Source organism: Tympanuchus pallidicinctus, unplaced genomic scaffold, assembly GCF_026119805.1.
Source record: "Tympanuchus pallidicinctus isolate F22 unplaced genomic scaffold, pur_lepc_1.0 scaffold13, whole genome shotgun sequence".
In the NCBI taxonomy this organism is placed as follows: domain Eukaryota; kingdom Metazoa; phylum Chordata; class Aves; order Galliformes; family Phasianidae; genus Tympanuchus; species Tympanuchus pallidicinctus.
This window is the reverse complement of record NW_026294648.1, coordinates 11,090,875-11,114,175: the sequence shown is the minus strand read 5'-3', so window position 1 is coordinate 11,114,175 and position 23,301 is coordinate 11,090,875. Positions and strand designations below refer to the sequence as shown.

The 23,301-nt window shown below is 36.7% G+C and overlaps 1 protein-coding gene and 1 long non-coding RNA gene across 4 annotated transcripts in view; one reads left to right on the top strand and one right to left on the bottom strand.

Annotated features, from left to right (window-relative positions):
* Nucleotides 1-23,301, top strand: part of LOC128075790 (uncharacterized) — a 212,269-nt gene that overhangs the window by 3,115 nt on the left and 185,853 nt on the right. The window lies entirely within an intron of this gene.
* KLHL4 (kelch like family member 4) overlaps nucleotides 8,524-23,301 on the bottom strand; it is a 67,721-nt gene continuing 52,943 nt past the window's right edge. For 2 of the 3 annotated variants that reach the window (XM_052672829.1, XM_052672827.1), the window contains 8 exons: nucleotides 22,463-22,659; nucleotides 19,597-19,809; nucleotides 19,041-19,227; nucleotides 16,087-16,311; nucleotides 14,332-14,494; nucleotides 11,733-11,945; nucleotides 10,697-10,868; nucleotides 8,524-10,144 (listed from right to left, as the gene is read on the bottom strand). In XM_052672829.1, coding sequence (XP_052528789.1) covers nucleotides 10,085-10,144; nucleotides 10,697-10,868; nucleotides 11,733-11,945; nucleotides 14,332-14,494; nucleotides 16,087-16,311; nucleotides 19,041-19,227; nucleotides 19,597-19,809; nucleotides 22,463-22,659 — 1,430 coding nt within the window. In that variant the 3' untranslated portion in view covers nucleotides 8,524-10,084. The remainder of the gene's footprint in view (nucleotides 10,145-10,696; nucleotides 10,869-11,732; nucleotides 11,946-14,331; nucleotides 14,495-16,086; nucleotides 16,312-19,040; nucleotides 19,228-19,596; nucleotides 19,810-22,462; nucleotides 22,660-23,301) is intronic. The other variant, XM_052672828.1, reaches the window with a different exon arrangement.

The following is a 23,301-nucleotide window of genomic DNA, read 5'->3' as shown; positions in this document are numbered from 1 at the left end:
GATAAGTTTTTCAGTACTGCTTATGTCAGTATCCTGAAGCACAATTTAATCTTTCCAAGCAGTGGTCTGCCAGTCTCACACGTGGTATGTACTCTGTGGTCTACAGAGGCTTGAAACAAGTCTTCAGCAGTTTTAAGCTGATACAGGAATGCTGGGCCTGGGTGGTGGTGGGAAGCAGCAGTGGTGAGAAACTCCCTAATTGTTACTCTAAAGATAATCTTTAGTAGTATCTAACCTTTTCATTTATTTTTTTTTCCATCTTGCAAATGTGTTTAAGACTATTCATTCATTTGCTTTTTTCAGACAACTAGTATCTTAATTTATAAAGTTGTTTGAAAATTTTTTACTAAGAATGTCTAAAGTGCAAGGTTGTGCCAGAATCAAGTTATTGTTTGGAATTAAAAGTTGCACTTCTAATTAGCAGTTTAAAGCTGGTGGCCATCTTACAACAAAAGTTTTAGCTTTCCTTAGTAGCTTTCTGTCATCTTATAACACAGTCTGAACACTGAAGATGAATGGTGAAGAGCCCTCACCTCAGTTGTTGGTAAATAGCTCAGAACACCACCACGGCTCATTTCTTATTTGATTCATTGTGTTGGTTTTCTCCTTATTTAGAAGAGGTGAAAACATCTCCTTTTATCTCTTCCTTCTGTTTAACGGCTGTACTGTTTCTATTGCACAATGTAATAGTGTAGTGGTGATTAAGGCAATTAAAAACTTTGCATAGAAGATTAGAGTTGGTTGCAAAGTCCTGAAGTTCTGAATGTCTCCTGATACTCATCTTTATTTTTTTTTCTTTTCAAAATGAAAGGCTACTGAAGTGCAATGGATAATTGCCGCTCATAATATGTACAAAAAGAAAAAATAAATAAAAATCTAGCATGCTTAAAATCATAGCTCAGTGTCACAGTAATGCTTTTCCTATTAACGAATAAATGAAAAGTAATTTCATTACTAAATGTGCCAAAGATTTGGAGACAAGATGAATTTAGACAGTTGATATATCAGTATCTAGTTACTGGGAAACAGTCCTGTTTAATTCATTTACACTAAAAATCAAAAGTGTGAGGCATTTCAATATCCTGATTAGCATGTCATGGCTTTAATATGTTATCTTTCCAACTGAATGTCTTTCTTACCTTACTGCTTTAAGTAAATGGTCACGCTTTTCCACCTCTGAATAGGAATCCACTGCAAAATTACCATGCACAGACAGTATTTCCCTTTTGCAAAAATGGCCTTATGCTTTTTTTTTTTCAGTAATACATTTTCCTGCTGTTGAATCTGTTACTATTGAGACGCATAACAAGCTTTAAACTTTTTAAAAACATGGAAATAATGGATGTGCTGTCAGCAATATGATGTATCTTTGTTTCCTTCATTTGAAATTCTGTTTCAGATTTATTTTCAGGAAGTCAGTTTTCCAAATACTCCAAACCTGTTTTTCTTTTGTACAAATGTAGTTTGTTCCTCCCTCTTCGTTTATGCTATCAAACAGTTTGTTGTTTCTGATATTTTTATCAAGTTGAAATGAAATTACCCATATTATATTTCAATACTATAGTTAAAAATTGATTTGCCTTATAATAATAGCTTGGAGTGCTTTTGCTAGACTGTGTGGCTTTCTGAGATCTCACCTGTGGGAGACTAAAAAACATTTGGTCTGTACTCAATTACAAGAGTCTTGTGCATGCCACTAAACAGAGATGGAATGCCAGGAGTTTGTAGGGAGTTTTAAAGATATGATGTTTAATGCAATACAAAATTTTCCCAAGATGAAATGTGAACACATCCCAATGAGGTCATCCATTCACAAGGTTTACAGCACATATTAGATGAATTCTTGCTTTTATTGCATAGTTCAGGTCATAGAATTCATTGTCTCAGTTTGAATGGTTATTATTCTAGTATTGGTTAATTGAGGTTTAGAAGTCAAAAGGCATGTCATGCATTTGTGTTGGTTGGTTCTTTTCAAATAACTTGCTTGCTTGCTTGCTCTTGTTTGATCCATTTGTTTTCCACAGTGAGAGATTGCATTTCACATTTCTGTCCTTTAGTCAGTCACAATTTCAAATGCTTCTAATCTTAATTTAGGTGCTCACTTTTAAATTAATATTTGGAGATTCATTGTACTGGAAGATCTGATGTGAAACTGCATAAGGGACGTATGCTGTAGTACTCAAATCCTTTCTTCCCCTACATTTATGTTGATATAAGAAGTGGCATGATAGTTCAGTCACTCCTCGGTGTAAATATAAATTACATTACTATGAGCTGAGAATCTGAAAGCCTTTTCTTATTCCATTTTTGAATGTGACTATCCCCACTGGTTTGGTCTATTGATACAGGTAAAAATGAGGGTAACTGGTGTTACGAGAGATAATGCACTAATTTTAATTTCTGGTACGGCTGGCTGTCTTCCTATGGAAACTGAAGGAAGGAACTTTCTGAAATCAAACAAAATATCAGAATACGAAGAAACTGACTTTTAAAAAAATCTGGAAAATGAGTATCTAGTATATATTAGTTAAACACTCATGTCAGCAGCTTATTTATAATTATCAAACAATATCTAAGCATATGTCTATACAGTTCTGTTTATACCCCTACAACTGTCCTCCAATGTGATTTAGTGCTGAGACTCCTCTAGCACATCTTGTGTCCAACTAAAACATTTCACTGATAGCACTTTTAGAAACAGAGACAATAATTTCATTCCAGATTAACTTCTTATCTTTAAAACATCTTCCATTAGTCAAAGTTGGATATGAGATGCTGTGGAATTCATAATGAATTCTTCACTTGCCCGTCTGTTTACTTTAATGCCATTTTGTCAAACATTTTGAGATGTACTAGGTGTGGAAAGAAAAAAGGAGGTTGCCTATGAGAAAAGTAAGCAATCAAACTACATAAAGACATTTCAAGGTTGTTTTCTTGGGAAGATTAAAATATATATATAAATAAATTATAGGACTATAAACCTTTCAAGGTGGTGGCAATTATTCAATCAGTTGCCAAATGATATCACTGAAATAAGTGCAGCAAAAGTTTACTTTCATCTCTAGCTACAGTGCGTTTATGACAAGAAGCAAACATGTGTAGTGAAACTCGCATTATATCTGCTGCTTGAGGGCTGAACAAACTTGACAGTCCTAAGAGAATTATAAGTACTTTATGATGACAACCTAGTGAAGAAAAAAATGACTTGACTGTGAACAAAAGACAACAAATACAAGGCAGCTAGCAGACAAAGTATATGTAAAGTGAGATTCACAGAGGATGAGCCTGACGCTAAAAGTAAAGTGAATCTATCACTTTGGGAGTTCGTTGAGGTTTGTTAGCTGAGTATCAGTTAAGGGCCTTAAATCTTTTGTTGCTAAATCAAGTAACAGCTTCTTAGTATTTAATAACCACAGTTTTTAACTTTTCTTATTTCTGCATGCCAAATGACTGAAATATGAATCTATATAAATGTGCAAACAATTTTTATATTTAAGATGCCAAATATAGAGGGAAACAAATTCCAAATGCCACATTGCTTTCTGTTCTCACTCAGTTGGTAGAAAGTAAACAGGAAAAACGTCTATAATGAATATTTTTGAATATTTTTCAACCTCTTCCGCTCTGCTTCATGGTCCTTTACTTCAGAGTAGTAAATCATCAAATTAGATTTCATATTGTATTTTAAAGACGAAATGGATATTGAGAGGTTCATTGTCTTTTCTAATTTATTCCTTTGAGTTTTCTTTTTGCTTTTTTTTCCCTACTTTTCAGTGTCTGTTTTGGTGCCTGACCTGTTCTCTCCAATCTTTCTCATTTTTGTAGAATATTGTTAATGAAGTGTGTACAATGTTTCTTGGGAAAAAATCACGCCACAATGATTTCTCTTTATTTTTAAAGTGTGTTTGATTCCATCTACCAGCTGCAGGCCCCTTTTTCACAAAAGAATCTGATTACCAAGTGTGATTAAAATCAATTTTTCTTTATATGGGGAACAATTTCTCCCAACTGTGAATCTGGCAAGCACATGTTTTTCTGAGTATCAGTGTAATACTTGAAGTTGTAAAGACACAATCATCACTAGACTTCTTGTTTACTATTGTTCAATACAAACTGTGTAGAGTGAAAGAAATTAATGAGGTCTTTGATAATCAATTCTTATCAGAAATGTCTTCGGCAGAATATGTTTTTTCAATTATCATCAGTTGTTTGGAAACTATACAAACATTCAGTGTTCTGTTTTTTGGAGGTTTTTTTGTTTTTTGTTTTTTTAATCTAAAAATGCTGATTTTATCTTTATTTTAAGAAAGATGAAGATACATTTGAATGCCTGCAATGTAAACTATTCCCCCTTGGACGACTTCACTGACAACTGGCCTTTTATCTTGCACATTGTTATGTGAAGGTCCCATCGCATAACTATTGAGCTAAATCTTTGACAGCAAGCTCAAAGGTAGGAAAGCCAGGCAGTTTGCATGTAGGGGCCCAGGGAATTTAAAGGCAGGATGTTTGTTTTAGGGAGTTGGTGAGAATAGAAGAGCAGATAATGGGTAGAATAGCCTAGCCATTCTCTAGAGAAATGATGCTTTCAAATTTTGGAAGAAGTTGGAAGACTTCTGGTTGGTTGGTGATGAGGAGGGAAAGACAGATTGCTGATGTAGCTGTTGTGTATATTGGCTCTGCCTTCTGTAAGGGCTGAGTTGGAGGATGCGCAGCTTGGGAAGCTGAGGCATCAAATCCACCTGGATTTGTGTCTCCTTTCATCTCTACTGCTTTTATCTCTGAGATCAAGCCTCCAAAATCAAGACGTTTTGTGTGTGGAGGGGGAGGAGGGCGGTTTCTGAAAATGGAGAAGCATACTCGGAAAGTTTTGCAATATAATACTGGTATTTATTTGTTTATGGTTTTTACTTGCCTAAAGAGAGCAGAGTCAGAAATCCCTGAGCTCAGAATAATGCTGAGATCAGGACTGTTCAGTAATGAATAGTTATCCTTTCGATTTTAGGATGGCACAGTAAAGGGAAGTTTTTGAGTGCTGATACACTTAGCATTCCCACCCATAAGGATCTATATTTTCCTCATCAAAAATTTTTGTTGCAAGTGGAGCTGTCTTGGGTACAATCATATGAAGCTGGCTGTAAACTGAAAAACAATTCACGAGCTGCATTTTTTCGTGTTGTACGTTCAGAACCTTTCTGAACTCCCGGGAGCCTTCACAACTGAAGAAGCGGTTTGCATGATGCAAGCCAAGCAAATGCAAAGCGAGCAAAACCACAGCCGTTGTCTGAACGCGCCACGCCGCGGACTGGCACGAGAGTGGGGCACGGATCCTTCGGGATGCTGCTTCGCTGTAACTTTGGTGTGAGAATTGCTCTTACGAGGTCAGCAGTGAGTGAGCGTGTAGGGGAAGTGCGGGGATGGGGAACAGCTTCTCTAAAAGCTGCAGCGGGCTCTCGGGATTGTGAGATAGGGAAGAGTTTACTTAAATGCAATGGATAAACGCCACCACAAGGGAGCTTCAGTCTCTCGGTAGGCGGCAGGGCCTGCTAAAAATGATCGCATCGCGCCATCTCCTGAGCAAGCCCTGCACTGCAGCTCGGTAAGCCTGACCGGGACTCACGGGGCGGAGCTCCGCGCTCCGTCTGCGCACTCGGGCCTTTCGTATCCGACCTGCTGGCACGGAAGGCTTGGGTCATGCATGAGGGAGGCTGTGCTGTAACTGCTTGTGTCTTTCTCGCCGTGTCAGAAAAATGTAAGGCAACTTGCAACAAGAAAACCCCTGTGTACAGAATGAAGTGGGTGTCACCTTGTTGGGAAGATCCCACCTTACTGCACAGACTGCGGGAATGCTGGCATAGGTCTGATGCATTTTTGGATGTGAGCTATTTGATCTCTATTTTCTGCAGTTCTAAGGCATCTAACACCAATCAGCTGAGAATGTGGTTTAGAGACACTGTCTTATGCAGAAAATAAAAATTGTGTTCTTTTTTTTTTCCCCTATGATATTTTTCTTCATATTTTCTGCATTTCCAAATGCTTTCCTGGCTGCAGTGTGTCACAGGGATATTGCAATGCTTTTGTAATAATCTGTTTTGCAATTGAATAGAGAGATGTTTATGATGCTTTAAAGGTTAAAAATGATGTGGCCAGAGGGGAGCAGTTCTATAAGTGTACGTGAGGGGACCAAAACAAGACAACATAAAAGGAATTTACCCCAGACAGTTTCAAGTATGTAATAACTGTAAACAATGCAGATAGGGAATTATAGAGTTCAGAAGAAAGGTAAATTTTCAGAAGAGAAGAGAAAACTTGGTTAGAGACCAAAACCTTTAGTGTGTTGTTTTGATAATATTTGTATGTATCACTCGTACAGTTGTGAAGGTGCTTCATGTTCAAAGGCAGGAGCTTTAGTATTCCATCCAGCTGCCAAGCTGCTTGGTTTGTTTGCTTGTTTAATTTTCTGTGTGCTTTTTACACCTATGTCTAATAGAGAAGAAAATATATTTACACTGAGACACATGCTTGAGGACGTGTTCCTTAGTGGGTACCAGCTGTGCCTTTTGAAAAAGCTGCACGCAGCTCCCAGCCCACCAGCATTACTGGTCCCCTGTGCAGTCTGTCCCACTCCCTGGCCTCACTCAGCAAAGGGGTTTCAGTAAGTTTGAGGGAATCAGGGAATGCTGCCTGTTGCTGCCAAGAGAAGGTCTGACCAAGAGCAAATGTAAGAAAATGGAAGAAATCTTCCTTGAAAGCCAAAATCCTTACACAGTTGATAACTTGGTTTTCTATTCAATCTCACAGTCTTGCCAGAAATTATTCTAGTCTCCACATCCCATCCTGCAACTTTTTATGATTTTCAGGATGAAGAAAAATGTGGGGCTAACCTTTATTTTCCTACCAATTCCTTTAAGTGGAGACGTTTTTTGGACAGTGAGTTTTGACCACAACAGATTCATTTCTTTGCAGAAATGGAAGGAAAGTGGAAGTGCCTTCTGTTTAGACTTCCTGCTGAAATAAATTCAGGCATGTTTTCATATGTAGCTTTTCTAATATTTTTAAAAAACAAAACAAAACAAAAAAAACAAAAAACCACCTTCTGTGCTTAAAATGACACACTCACTAGTTCATTTCTAAATAATTCTGAGTTATCTTCTTGCTTAGATATTTTTCCTTCTTAGTCTTACACAGCTGGCTCATGTAAATGTTGATGTTGTGAACGTAATGCAGTCCTCCTCTCTACATTCCATAAACATGATTGTTAATGTCCAAAAGGACAAAAATTGTCATTCCTCTGGCTTATGTAGGACTGTGATGGAGGAAAAGAAGGCCTTGAGGATATGGCTATGAGGAAGGTGAATAATGCTTAATGACTGTGATGACTGTGTGTGAACAATGCTGTGGAGTTGTGCTGAAAAGAGGGGAAGGTTCAACTAGCATTTTGTTGTCAGCTTCCTTTGACAAGGGATGAAGTCAAGAGATCTTAAAGATAAACAGAATATAGCTTTACTGTGGAAAAAAAGCAGTTGTTCATCTTTTTAAGGGAAAGGGACAGTGAAAGGTTCTCTATTTTTTCCTTTTCCTCTCTCCTGTAAGATGAGATAGGGAAGTAAGAGGTGAGGCTCACATACTGCCTGCAGTTATTCTTACCATACTACCAATTAGAAATATGAAATCCACGGTGGCTATTGCAAAAGTTCAATTTAATCCTTCCAGAAATTAATTCTAATCAATAAAATGAAATCTCCCCGTGGGAAGCTGTGCCTGCAGCTGTCAGGGTAAGTGATAAGTAAAGATGTTAACAAAACTGTCACAGCTCCTCATGTTTGGAGAAGCAGAGGAAATGTGCAGGGATGACACCTCATCTCTAATGCTCCCTCTCACCTAATAATGTCTAGATGTCTCCAAATTCATTCCAGTTTGTTTTTCTTCTGTCTTCCTGTTAGGTTTCCAATTTCCTTTTGCTAGCTGTTGGCTTCCTTTCTCATAACTTTCCACTGCTGTACAAATATTGTGGAAGAAAACAAACTTTAGTACTAAAAGTGCTGCAGAACTGCTTTCTCTGGAAAGTTCATGGTCCTGTTTTATTGCCTTAATACACATGCGTGTTTAAAGTTTATTTTTGTTTTCTACCACTTCTAATTTTAAGGTCGTGATAATCCTTGTCATCATTTCTCATAAAATTGGCTGTTCTACATTCACCTGTTGTGCACAAGTCTATGTGCAATCATTAGTTACAAAATCCAAGTAGTCAAACAACTTCACAGGCTGCCTGTGGTAGTGGTGGCTAGTTTTGACTTGGAGAAAGAAGGGAGAAAAATAACCAAAACAACAGCAATAAACAACAAAAGCCCCCAAACTTCTAGCAGTTAAATCTTGTGAAATTGAAGGTAAATTGTAATTTCTGTGGAGCAGAGGCGGTGAGGAGAATTAAGCAGAATTATGTTCTTTTGGACCATGAAAAATGGTACTTCTGTTTTCTATTCTTGAGCCGTACAATAAAAAGGCAAAGTTGTTAAAACATCATTAAATTTTCTTAGCAGAGAAAGTTAAGTTTTTTTTTTTTGTAGCATGCTTCATATAAACATAATTTTAATTAATATTTAAAGTTAAAAATGTTTCTGTCTTTTTATAAATATGCTTATGAGATTTCCTTTTTAGAAGGGTTCAATATGATAAATACTATATATTTGTTAAAATACCATATTGCTGATATCTGAAAAGACATTCAGTCAGGAAAGTTAGTCACATAGTTGTGTCTTCAGGGAGATTTCATGTCTGTTCTGAAATTTCTAATACTGACAAAACAACAATATAACACGGAAGTAGATACTGCCCAAATAGTGTGCTTTACAACATAGAATATCTTACATACATTCTTCCTTTAAAATACACTTACAGCATTTGAAATTATCAAAAATGAAACTACTGAAAGAAAATGAAAACTTCATTAAAAATTGGCACACAAAAAGAAAACCTCATGCATGTAAATATTCATTAATCATCTCAAAACATGAACATGCTTGTATTAGTGGTATAGACCGTTGCACAGTGTATGTGATTTTCTACTGTACATGACAAAGCTGGTAATCTTCAGCTGAGATCAAGGATCATCATATCAATATGATATAAAAACTTCATTTTGTAAGTTATATTCAGTGAATGCAATTATATGATATATATATGTATATTATTATTTTAATTTAGTGCATGGTGATTATTCCATGAATAGCCAAGTAAGTTTAACATAATGCTAACAGACGGTTAGTGGGCAAAGACAAATCCACCAATAACCTGACACACTGGTTGGAATTAAAATATCACATACAGATGCACTGTGAAAGTGATTGGAAATTATATTAGTATTGTTTTGGCAAATGAGATTTTCCAGTTGGCACGTACATAAGAAAACAAAAGATATTTTAGCCCTACTAGTTCTTGTACAATCCAGTTGAAAATACTGCTAAAAATGGATATTTTTTCTCCTTACTGTGGAATAGCAAAGACATTCTGTGCTTCTCTTTGATTTATTACATGATCATTTTGAAGTTAATTTAGTGATCTAACTTCTGAATCTAGAAATGAATTTTCTTCTACGGAGAATATTCTGTTGCCAAATACATTTGAGGTCCTCTATTCCCTTCTGTACAGTTTTGTTTTGAAGGTATTTCTCTTTTATTCATTTTTGTTAAAATACAAAATCTCTTTTTATAAACATTAGCATTACCACTAACATAAAAAAGAAAAAGGTTTATGAACTCTTATACATCCATTCATCACCTTACTACGGCATTTTATAAATAACAGATAAATTTCTGTAACAAACCCGAACCACTTAAACATATCATCTGATTTTATGCATTAGGCATTAAAAAATAATTCACTTTTTCAAAATTATCTGGATTTTGCAGTGCAGGAAGACTCCAGTCTTGTGCTCTAATAACGTTATGGCCCCAAGATAATTATTCTCTATGATGAAGGACTGTTACGATGTTTATGGGCTGTCCTGCCTTCTAGAAATGTTTCTTCTCTAGCTCAGTTTTCATGAAACCTCACTCACGGATTGGTTTCACAGTATGTATGGACATCATGGCAACTTCACAACAACAACGCATGCTCCAGCCCTTCCAATATTGACAGGAACTTCCTTAAAAACAAAAAGAAAGTGAAAAAGGACAAAGCACTTTTAGTAGACTTATGGACAGGCTAGATAAGTTACTTATAGATTAAAAAGAAAGCAATGTGTTTATTCACACTAATGTACCACTCGAAAAACAGATTTCATTAGAACTGTGAAAACAGTCTGAGGTTTTTTTTAAAAAGTGTTTTGCGGCTCCTGAGGACTATTAGGGAGTAGGTTGGTGGTGGTGCTTTTAGTTATTGTAAAAAACTTGCATATCCTTTTATCCAAAACCATGGACTGTGTAGCTAAAAAAGAATCTTGACAGTTTTAATGCTTTCTTATGGTCTCAATGTTGATGGTGTTTAATGTGAAAAGTTGAAAGTGCCCTCCAGTAGAGGGCATTGCCAACAAGGGCATTGCAGCTCTAATGATGTTTGGTAAAGAAGCACTCCAGTTAAATAAATACTTTTAATTAGCATTATTTCATCTTAACATATATCATTTTTCACAAAACCCTTCTGCAATGTAATAGTTTTCGCTTTTCCTATTCAGATAGGTCTTGCTATTTTTAATTACCTCTGTCCACTCGTTATTTTGAGCATCGTAAGACTCCACAGTATCCAGGTATGTGTGGCCATCATAGCCACCAACAGCATAAAGTCTGTCCCCCAGAGGGCAAATTCCAACAGCATCCCGGGGTACGCTCAACGGAGCCACTGTTGTCCAAGTGTCTGTTTTAGGGTCATACCTGAAATGTTTTATGATCAAAATTAGAAAAATACGTTGTAGAAATACATTGATATTCCAGATTTTAAAAGCTGATGCTTACTTCTTTTCCCCTATACTGGAGTTTAGCTTATGTTATGAACTAGCGTAAAGAATCATGAGGAATAAGATTGAATTCTTTATTTAGCCACTAGAGGGATCTTCAAGCCCTTATTTTCACTTTGTGTGATGAAGTATACATTTCTATCAGATTAACAATCAGTGTGTTTTGAACATAGGTGAAGCCTGAGGGAATGATACCATGGCAGCAATTGAGTCAGAAAAGTTCGTTTCAGAGCATTTTTTTCTTCCACCATAAAGATTTATGTTTTCTGTTTCTCAGTGACATTTCCAGAAACGATTCACCACAAAATAATCTCACAAAGTTAATTATGTAACTCATGATCTTAAGCAAAGTTTGTATCTCATATAGTTTTTATCACGTTGGTCAACATGAGCCAAACTGTTGGAGGAAGAGACAATTGAAAAGTTTTTTTCCTGAGTTTTTTAACTTAAAACTTTTTAAGTTTTGTTCCTATAGTAAATGAGAGATGTAGCCCAAAGCTGAATTTTGGCACCTGAGAAATACAAATCCCCATGTTATGTTCATCGTATTGTTGAGTTGTCTTAACCTTGGTCGGTTCCAATAGACGTGAGAACAAGCTGAAATTTTCACGTGGCAGCTGTTTTGTTAGCACAAAATCATTGGGAATCAGTTCTTATGCTCAAAAATATTATTCTACAAAGCATAATATGTTATACAAAGGTAATGTTCCAATTCTGAAGAGATTTCCCTTGCTGCATTTTTATATTTCCTGAAGTGTTTAGAAAAGCAAAATGTCCTTACCTTTCTACACAGTCGGAAAGTCGAGAGCAGTGGTTGGAAGCAGGTGCATCGTGACCTCCCACAGCATATAAAAACCCATTGTATGTTGCAACACCTACACCGCCTCTTCTCTTGGACATTGAAGCACATAGGCTCCACTTGTTTGTATGTGGATCAAAACATTCCATTGATTTTAAGCAGGAGCTCCCATCTCGTCCACCAACTGCATACAGTCTGGGATAATTACCCATAAGAAGACAAACAATTTCAGTCCTTTTAATAAGAATATTATATTAACTTTATTCAGACCATTTTAAAATTCCCAGTGTGCCTTATATTTGCTCTCTGGCCATTTTGCTCTGGAACTTTCTCTGCACAATGGTTTTTTCATGCTGTATTTTCTTCATTTTATAATGTAGCTTCAAGCAGTCACGTAAGAAAATTAAAAGTCTGTATCATCTTCTCTAAATGTTAAGACATAGGTGAAATTTATGAGAAGTACTACTAATGTTTGTAACACAGTTGGAGTATTTTCTTTGTCAGTCTTATGAAATATTTGACATTAAGCAATTTTCCTATACCATTAATACGTAATGAAAACTTCAATGCTATCATTATGTTTCAAAAACTTATGACAAATGTATATTAAGTATATTTTCCTCAGTGTTTGTATTTAAGAAAATCTTTAGGACAGAATTTACCTTACTGATAGGTCTTCTCGTCTTTTCTGCATTAAAGGCACTTTGCAAACTACTGGAGATTCAAACTAGCTCTTGTTGAAACAAAATATGACAACTTATAAAGGGGAACAGTGGAAATCCTCATTAAGAAGCACTTTGTGTCTCTTTGTCAATCAATTTTACGAAGTCTGAATCTCTTTTGTATTTCTAGCTAGCTTTGGTGCTGCTAGACTGTGATAGTATACATAGTGGATGTCAACTGTGCCAGGCTGCTCAGATCCTTTTCCCACTCTGGCCATTACTTACTGCTATGAAATAAAGGGTTTTTTTTAGTGCAATTAATTAGAGACCTAGCGAGCACCTCAGCTTGTCCAGAGCGAGTCACCCAAATCCAGTTAGTTGAATTTTGCTTAAGATGTGCTTGTCTTTCTCCAGTGACTGGGATAAGTTTTACACTGCTCTGATGTAGGATTTCAAAAGAACAATCTTGACCTCTAGAGCAATACAAAAATTTTAGTTCTATCTTCTAATGTTTGTGAGTCCAACACAGGCTTGAGTCCTGTTGTGCAGTTTTTTGCTTGGCCCATATAAAGACTTGAGAATGGGATTTTTTTTCTTTTCATACCTTACTCTTAGATACAGTCTACTTGTTTACACAGCTTTCACAGAGAGAGGAAATCTCTGACTTTGCAAGCAGATTGTTCTTTTTCCCTAGCATACCCGGAATCATCTAAAGATCTTTAAAAATCTTGTCTCATTCCCTGAGGAGAAATCACATATTCCTTTATTGACTGATGTTTTCAGTAGACCTTTTATTGTTCAGAAGTGTTGCCCCACTGAAAGTATGTGTTTTCTGGTAGGAGTGAATAGAAGAAAATACAGCATGCCTTAGGGAAACAGAAAGAGGAGAAGCATTTTGCTCGGCTGGACTGCAGCAGTAGCACTGAATGATGGACGTTTGAGTTTGGCTTCGTCTGCTATGCCAGTGATTACATCACTGAGCTAACAGACGTGATTTAAGCCAGGCAGGAGACAGGGTATATCGAGAGTGATTGAGAACAGAGTCGGGATTGGGCTGGATTTCCTCTCTGACAAAGTTGTTTCCTGCACATCCCTGTGAAAGGCACCCACAGGAATTTCTAGCTTATGCTGAGAGCATTTCCTTTGGGATAGAACAGGGACTTGGACAGACAGTTCTACTGCTCTCAGATTTTTTAATAAATGTTTAAAATCTTGTCATGTTCTATTGCAGAGGCTTGGTTTTTGTATATGAAGAAGATTTATGTTTGCAAATATCTGACATCTTCATTTTTACTCTATATCCTTCTCTTTCATAAATCACTGGAGTTTAAGAAGTGAGCAGGAAAGCCATTGATAAGGTTTCAGGATAAAAACAAATTTCTGCATGCAGCTTTTCTGGGCCCCTACAAACTCTGCACTAAGAGGCTGTCTACCTCAGATTGAAATAAAAGGGAGTATTGGCTCAAGCTACACTTCTCAGTGTAACCTGACATTTTCTAGCAGGTTTTCCTATTCTACTAGGCTTTCCTGTTTCTTTGCTGAAGAGGGGGAAGTTATTTCAAATGGTGCTCCTTAGATACACTGATTTCAAAATGCAAACATAAATTTGGATTTTTTTTAAGGTATTTGATCAATAGTCCAGGTAAAATTCTGATTTTCAAATTGCCTTAACTTGAAAAGTGTTTAAAACATGTCTGCTATTTAGAAAATAGTTTACTACATAATAGAGGAAAAGCTTTTCTTTCTTATTTTTGTGCATTACATTTTCTCTTTGTTTTCTTGTGGTGATTTATTATATATATTTTTATATATTATATATATATTTATTTATTTATTTTTATAAGATTGAAAATATAAGAAACTGCATTTCAATGGAAGGAAGTAAATGAAAAAGCAGAGAGTTTTTCCTGCTGACATACTTGCTATTTAATGCTGCAACCCCTACAGTGCTTCGGGGGGTGGACATGCTAGCAACATAATTCCATTGCCGGGCTTGAGGGTCCCATCTTTCTACGGTGTTCAGGTAACTCCAGCCATCATGGCCACCAACAGCATACATTGGTCCTTCCAGCATTGCTACTCCTTGAAGAATAGGGGACAGGGACAGATTAGGGACAGATTACTGTATCTAATAATTTCGGTGACTTATAAAGTATTAACTTTTCGCTTTAATTGCTTGTATACAGATAAGCAATTTCAGCTGGTATTAAGCTAACTAAAAGCTGGCTTGTCATTAAGAAGAATAAACAAAGATAAACAAAATATTTTGTACAACAGTATCTTTCAAAATAAGCATTATCTTTTGCCTAAGGATCAGAAGAAAGCTGCTTTAGTTTTGATGTTCGCTTGGAATTTTTCTCCCAGTTCTGTTGACCTTGTTCTGAATCAAATCTGCACCCCCTACATGAGAAAGAATGCTCTTCTTTCAAAACAAAACAAAGCAAAAAGAAAATAAAAACCTTGAGCCAATGAAAAAATTGCCAACTACCTGTCCCTTCTGAGCCAGCTGAAGCTCTGTAGTCCCACCAGCATGAAGCCAAACTGGATGGCAGCTGGCTGGCCTCATTGCCTGTACTGTACTGTTCTGGTGCCTGGTTAGTGGAAATAAGAGCTGGCTTGTATGTGCTGTCCTTGAGGCACAGGAGAGTGAACTTGGCTGTGTGTTCAAAGCTCTCTGTGAACACATCCTGTGTTATTTACCATCCTCAGCAAGAGGTGCCTCTCCCCTTTGGGAAGCTGCGCCTGTCACTGATCTTTGCTCCCTTTTAGGTAAGGCAAGATGTTGGAATTTGGCTGCTTAAAAGTTTTCTAAATCCATCTTTTCAGGTCTAAATATACATGGCCTAATTTTTTTTTTTCCAAATGTACTTAACTCTCCACAAAATCACATTGAAACTAATGGGACCTGTAAGTGTAAGGCAGCTTTGCAAATTGGGCTGATATACAGACAGAAGCCTGACTCTGGGCACTCAAGACTTCACTACTGCAACTTATTTGTTGGCTAGAATCATGCCCCTGCATAGCGACTTCATTCTGTGTTGCCTTCTTGTCCTTTACTTCTTACTATTATTTGTTTTTCAGAAGCCATATTCCCTCCCGCAGTCTCAATGTTAAACTTATTTTTTATTGTTGCAGAAGAGTATTCTAGATTTTTTATGAATTCACTGTGAATACTAGGATTACTGGGCAGTAAAGGCCATAGGTGTCAGACTGTAGCTGTGCACTATGGAACTTGTAATTTCAACATTGAAATTAGTGAAGTTGTACTAATTTTGTAACAGCAATGTTTTCTTCAACACTGGTAACTCTCTGATCTGATTTTCAGAGGTGTTTGGTAGCAACGAGCTTAAGTCATTATTTTCAAAAGCTGAAAATCATGTTGTTTCTGTATTGGAAACATACACCTTGGCGGCTGTATTGGATGAAAAGTTGATTATTCTCCCTACTGCTTGTATTCTGGAGTTTTATAAAAGCAAAATTAACCCTGGAAGACCATTATAATTTAGGCGAATACTAATAGATATCACTTTCATAAAATTATGGAAATGGGCAAATTTGTCTTTGAAAAATATCTTCTGCAAATATTGCCGCATTTTAGTAAAGGCTTAAAAAAATTGTCAGTCAGAACGAATCTGTTTGTGATCCAAAGTATTTTCAAATGCAGCATCTCTTACCTAGGCCGTGTCTGTGCGTTGACATAGGAGGCATTATAGTCCAGACTTTGGTGATAGGGTTGAAACATTCAACAATGTTGGAGGTTTTCAGACCATCTCTTCCTCCCACAATGTAGAGTTTGTTGTCAATTACTGCAACTCCAAACTGTAATCGTCTGCCGTTCATGGTACCAATTTGTAACCAGCTATTAGTCCTAAGGTCATACTTTTCAATTGTAGTAGTGCCTATTAGAAACAATAATATGATGCAATATGAGACAGCCTTGAACTGCTCGCTGTGCAGCAGTCAGGAGTTGATCCATTTTGTACATTATTAAATTTTAAGAGACTGAAATTCTGTACTTTGACCTTTGCTACATCTTCCTGAGAGCTTCAGTTACAAGAGTAAACATAGTGGGACAGCTGTATTAATTGCATGCATATGTAATTATCAAATAGATAGGAATAAAACATTGACAGGAAGTGCAGAATTATAGCTATATTTTTAGTACTGAACAATTGTAGATAAGTTAAATCTGTCACTCAGTTAAGTAGTATTAGGATAGTTGGTTTATTTGTTCTTAATTCTTTCTGAGTATGGTACCTCACAACTATATACTTGTTAACCATGTTTTTGCCTAAATTAGTAGTGCCTCCTAAAACTAAAAGTGCATCTATGAATCTGTCTGCATTGGTTTCCTTGGTGCAGTGGAGGCAGGCAGAAGGCTGAAGTCTGAGTGCACGTTTGCCTTCCATGGGCAGCTTCTGTGAGGTTCACCTGTGCAGCCTTGCAGTAACTGATTGTTTGCTGTAATATGTAAGTTGCCTTTTCAGTTTTTTCAGGTCACTGAACTTCTGGTCATGGTTTTACTGAAACTATTCATAAGGCCCTAATTCCCTGCCATTCAAAACTGACACTTTTCCATCTGCTGGCTCCTGTCAGTCACACTCAGCTGCTGTAATTGCCCCCATGAGAGCTGATTTAGCACAAAGGGAAAACGGCTGAGCAGTGCTGAGGCAGGAAGAGGCAGTTGCCAGTTGCACAAGCAGCACGCTCTGGAGCTCAACTGAAGGCAACCAGATGAGAAAAACAGAGCTGATTTCCTGTCTGCTCCTTGACTGAGATTTGTAACGAGAGAACTTGTATGTTGAGGATAACAATAGGCAGTTCATGGATAAATGGTTTGTGACTGCAAAACAAGCATGCACTAATGCAGAAAAGATAGTTTGCTTTAGCGATGTTTTCTTCAGTAAAACCTGCTGAAGTTCAGCTGCTATACTCAACAAATATAGTGAAACAAGAGCTTATGTGATACATTTGTTGCCTTCTGTGTGCCGTTCCAGATACACAGATCAGGGAAGAAGCTACCTGATCCATCTGCTATAAAAGAAATTTAATTCTGAGCAACTCTCAGAGCAAACTTTGCTTGCTCTTCTTTGCTTTGATTCTGTCTCATTTATTTTATGCTAATATGTGAGTGCCCCAAAGTTCTCAGCTTCAAAAAGAAGTATCTCACATTCTTAAAAAAAAAAAAAAAAAGGGAAAAATATATTAAGGTGTACAGTGTGTTCATACCCTGTAGCTGTAATTTTTACTGAGGCTTGAAAGTAGGCTTCACAAGTTTAGGCACATTTACATTTTTTTTTAAATACTAGTCTGAAAGTGGCTCTTTGATCTTCTCTTGATCATTTGAAGTTGAGATTTGACTTCATATACCACCTGAGATAAGCACAAAGCCAAACCTGGCACTCTCTGAGTTCTTGTTTTCTTTATCACAGAAAGCACATTCTAGCCAGAGGTTCAGTTCTCCCCTTCTCAGAGATGTTCTTCCAGTGCGTCACAGTCTCTTAGGTTCTGTTTCCTTTATCTTACAGTCCAGCTCAGGCTGAAGGTATGAGTCAGAGATATAGAGAACAGCAGGGAGGAGAGGAAGTGCTGTTCTTCTAACCATCAAAAGGCAAAAGTTCAAAGAGCTGGCTTTACTCCAAGGTAATAAGTAGAAAAGGCACCAACAGGAAATGAAGATGTTGACTGAAATAGCCCATTCCTTGTATAATCTTTACTGAAAAAAACCTATTATAAAATTTTATTCAAATTTTTAATAGTTCAAGGGTAATTTTGAGTTCTTGGTTATTTTATGTCATTCATAAATAACAAGTATTGCTAATTAAATTTCACTAGTCGTTATTGCTTCACTTCCTTTTTCTAAATTGTCCCGAGAACGAATGTTTCGTGTTACAATCACAGTGAACACACAGTTTGCATTGGATTTGATTGCAGAGGGTAGTAAGGTAGCACTGCATAGGAAATGTTAGTCATCAGCAACTTTTTCCAAACCATGAAATGGATTAACTGCTCTGTGATTCTGTTAATGGTGAATTTGCACAGCTGAAGGTAATGCCGATCAGCACGTCACTAGACTTTAAACTAATAACAGTTTTTTTGGCACTGAGCAGCAGAGTTCTGTAGAAAGTAGTTTAATATACTTCCTACTAAATGGAATAGTGTAATTTGCAAAGCTGTAAAACGGTTGCAGTTGTGAAAATCAAATCATAAAAACTGGAATATATCTATAGCATTTAGCTTTCAGCTACAAAACTGAAGAAAATTCTATATGTGATCCTGAAAAAACAGGATCAGGGTTCTAAAATAACGTTAAATATTTCTTGAAATATTTTGAATGTTAATTTTTTTCTGGTTTGTAAAGTCAAACTTTGCACAAATTCTTGTAAAATTTTGGATGTTAAGATCACTATTTGAATCTTGTCTGAACTTACAGCTGTATGTATATTATTTAGAAACAGAGTGCTTGCAAGAAGGAAGAATATCTAACATATGGGATTGACTTCTGCAATTTTTCCCTCCTTTTCCATCTTTAAATTGCTGTTTGTCTAACAAACTTTTCAATAACTGTCATGTATTCTCTGTGTGTCTGTAATACAATTACTCAGTACAAACAAATATTTCAGCTTACCTTTAGTGGCATCCATACCTCCTACAGCATAAAGTGCACCCACTGTAGACTTCCTAGGCTTTGTTCGAGGGCTCTGCATCATAGACCGTCTTTCTGGTAGGAGGTGGTACTTCATAGCCTCCATGAGAAGTTTCTGGCATTCTAGGTCGTCTGCAAACATTGGACTATTTTCTAGATCGGCTAGCAACTAAGAAATGAAAAGTGATGATCTTATGTGTATCTACGTCATTAAAAGTTGGATGCACTTCAGTAAGTAAAGACTATGTAGCTACAAAGAAAGTGCTATCTGGGAAAGAAATGTACTTTTGAGATACCACGAGACTGATACGTTTATAAAGATAATTGTGAGCACAATCATTGTATTTACTTTCTTTTTCTATCTTACATTCTTACTATTACAAATAATAATCATACCTATTATGGAGTTAACAAAAAAAACACAAAAACTTCCACATCAGGAAACAACAAATCAGAAGCAGCAAGCAGTACTTCTCTACAGGTGTTGTTTTGTTTTCAGTTTACGGTTAAGGCCCCTGTTAGCCCTTCATTTCCATACCTGAGGGGGAAGTAGAGGCAGTCTGATATAAGATAGAAGCATCCCCAGATCTTGTTGCCGGTTTTGCAAATCATGTCTCACCCACATCATTAATGCCTGGAATATAACCTCCTCATCTGGAACATTGATGTCATCGCTAGACAGGAGTTTTGCAATCTCATTAGCAGGGAGTAAAAGAAATTCCTGGTTTTTAATAACTTCTGTGAAATGTTCCTAAAAGGAAAGAATAGATTTCAATGCACTCATGATTTTCACACCTTGAATTAACCTTTTCTGAGGTAATATAGTCTTTGCATATACTGTAGTTCTGTTTTGTTCTAGGATGTAGGGAAATATAATAGATATTCTATAAGTCAAGGAACCTCCTTCTACCATTTGAGGGAGACTGGTGTCTCTTTGAAGCTTTGCTCTCGTAGAGCTGAGGACCAATGATCAACTTCACCACTACCTTGCTTATGGCTGCAGTTGGCAGGATTCCTGTTGGTATGGATTTGCTACTGGCAGTTTTCACCATCAGTGTGATCTTAACACTCAGTGTGATCTTAATAGAAGTGTGATCACCATCAGTGTGATCTTAATAGAGACACAATTTGAAGATATATGGTAGGTATATGAATGGTAGATGGGTATTCAAATTAAGTGGATAGTTTGCGTTACAAGTGGACTTCCAAGCTTTAAACTCTTCCGATTTGCAGTTCTTTCCCGTGTCTGGTGCTGACTGTATGTCTCTACTCTGCAGTAGAAAATGGAGGGAAATTAAACTCACTTTTCTGACAGTATTTCAGGGCAAATGCAAACTGGGCAAATCTTGAGAAAGTGGTCTAATACCATAATCTAGCGTTACGATAAAACAACCAACTCCAGACATGATCACAAATATGAAATCGTTTGAACCTTTCAAAGAATTATTTTCCATAAAAGTATTAAAATGTACAGGCCAGTACAAGAATACTAGAATTGATATTGAGATATTTCATGTTTGCTTATGCTAATTCCAGAGAAATACTTTGTTAGCTGTTTTTTGAAGTTACGTGCAGAGAAATGCATGTTGGATTTTACCTGTATTTGGACTATTAGTTTCCATTTATGTACCTGGAAGAAATATATTCTATGAGAAATCAGAAATAGGACAAAGGAAGAGATTTTAGTTACTGATCTTTGTATTATTTGTTTTCAGTAGTCTCAGCTTTCTGCAACTCTTTACAAGAGAACTCTACTGAGTATATAAATATTGAAGTACTAGTGATTAGAGGATATGTTAACTTTTCTGTGCTGTGCACATCCTGCTTTAATATTTTGTGACATTCAGAGATTAGGAACAGGAAAGCCAGTTCACATTTAGGTACAAATATAGTGCAAGATGTTTATCAGAACAATGTCTATCTGCATGTAAAGATACTAGGCAGGAAACTTAATACTCTGCATCAATGGCTGAAGTAGATGAAGGGAAAAGCTTCCTTTGTGTCTGTTTTTGTTGAATGGATGTGGTGTTTATAGCTTATCTTCTGTAAGTGTTTAAATGTTACTAGTTCATTTGGATGATTTCTGTATTTACAGTACATCTTTATAGTCTTTTCCCTGAGGTACACATTTTCAAGTGGTTGAGGCTGGCCAGACACAAAACAGAATGTTTTATTTATCCTCTTCCACAACGGTTTGTGTGCATGCATTGGTACAATCTCTTTTCTCCAATGTCTTTTGAAAATCAGCTCAGAAATCTGGTCTGTGAATTTAAAACAGTTACAGTTGAGGCCCATGTGGCTGGGGCTTGTGAGACAAAAGGGGTAGCAGAGGGGGGAATTTCCTGTTTTCAGCTGAGGATATAATAGTATGGAGCAGCAAGGACAATGCTGTTATGTAGGGCTTGAGTGATCCTTCTAGCTTCAGTGTCCTTTTTCAAACTTTAAAATATAAAAGAAATCTAGATAGCTGCTGAGCAAACCATTCATTAGTATGACAGGAAGGAGCACAACCAGTGCCCTCAATCTGCACTTGCCACTCTCATTTACTTCATCATGTGGAAGTGTGCGGTCTCTTCTTGGAATGCTCTTAGCATTATGAAGCCCCTAAACTGGTTTTGACATACTGTGCTAATATTTCAAGCATAAAGCTGCCATGTGTCTCCTAACAAGGAGTTCTTTTTATATCCATTTAGCTGTAGCGGTTGCTATTCTTTTTGTGTTTAAAGATGCTATAGCACATCTTGATGCCCTGAATATTTATCCGTTGATTGGGTTTCACAGCCAGCTATCTTGCTTCTCTGTTTCCACACTGAATATTCATTTCTCACTTTCAGCCGGAGGAGGATTATGCTTCAGTCAAAGATGTGCTTCTTTTTAGCATTCCAAATTTTTCTCATACATTCTTTATTTTGGATTTTGTTGTGTATGTACCTCACCTTAAAATCAGCTTTGGAATTTTCTTGGTGTTGAATCAACAACATGAGAATGGGCCATTACTATTTTTCCTTTTGACGTTGTCTATGTTAATGCCCTGTTATTTTATTTTATTTTTTTTTAAGAAATGCATGCCAATCATACGAATTTCAGTTCAGTAAATGTCTCCTTCTCCAAAACAAAACAAAATTCTGAAATAGGAAGCATTACTGAATATTTGGTTTTCTGTGCACACTCTTCTCTCCTTCCAATGCTTCTGTAACAGTCACAGACCTGAAATTTCTCTTTGGAGTCTGAGCTAGGCAGAGATGTCCCCAGGTCAGGGACTTTGCCAGTGCAGGAAAAGCATAGCCACTGCATCAGGCTCAGAAAGCTTGCTCTGCTTCACCAAAGTCCATATGTCTTCTGGGGAAGTATTCACACTTGATGTTAACATTCTAATTGTAAAACAGGTAGATTCTTTAACTTACCATAGTGTATGTGTGTGCCACCTTCAGGAGCTCTGTGCAGCCCTGAGCATCCCCAAAGGAGCGGATCCCCAGGCAGTTGGAAGGATGGAGCTGCTTCATGAGAAAGTTGCAGCATACCTCAATGACCTGGGATAGCTGGAGAAGACAAGCTGCAGCTAGCAAACTTTCTATAGTGTCTTCCTTTAACTCTAGAATACCTGTGCAGTTTGCATGTAGGGAAAAAATACAAGTTTTCGGTCATTTTCTTTGTAACTTTATTTACTTGAAATCTTCCTACTCCCTACTTTTTCTGTTCCTGCAAAAAAAAAAAATAAATTGAAAAGTGGCCTGTGATTCACAGGTTCATTTTCCTTTAATGCTGAAGGAGTCTTTAAACACCTCTTAAGAGACTTAAAGGATTTGGTGGATTTTGAATAAAATTACTGGAACATTTGTACTGAAACTCTAACACTATCAGATCTGATTTTACTTGAAAAAAGAAATAAAGACAAAGAGGGGATTAGACAAAAACCTTTCCCAAAATTCACGTGTGGGTTCCTGAAAAGTGTATCATAAATTTGTATTACACACGAGAATTTCAGTATCAATAGCTAGGAAATACTAACAGTAAATGCTTGCAGGAAACCTGATTTCCTCATTTATCTATGAAATGATTATGTGATTGTGAGAATTTTTTAATGTTCATAAACAGACTGGAAGGTGTTTATTTAATTAGATTATCCATTCTTATGCTTAGTAGATACTTTGATTCCCTAGTTGATATCCAGCGTTAAAATGCTATTCTGAAAGAGGTGAAATTTAATTAGATAGGATGATTTTTATATACATGTGGATAATAA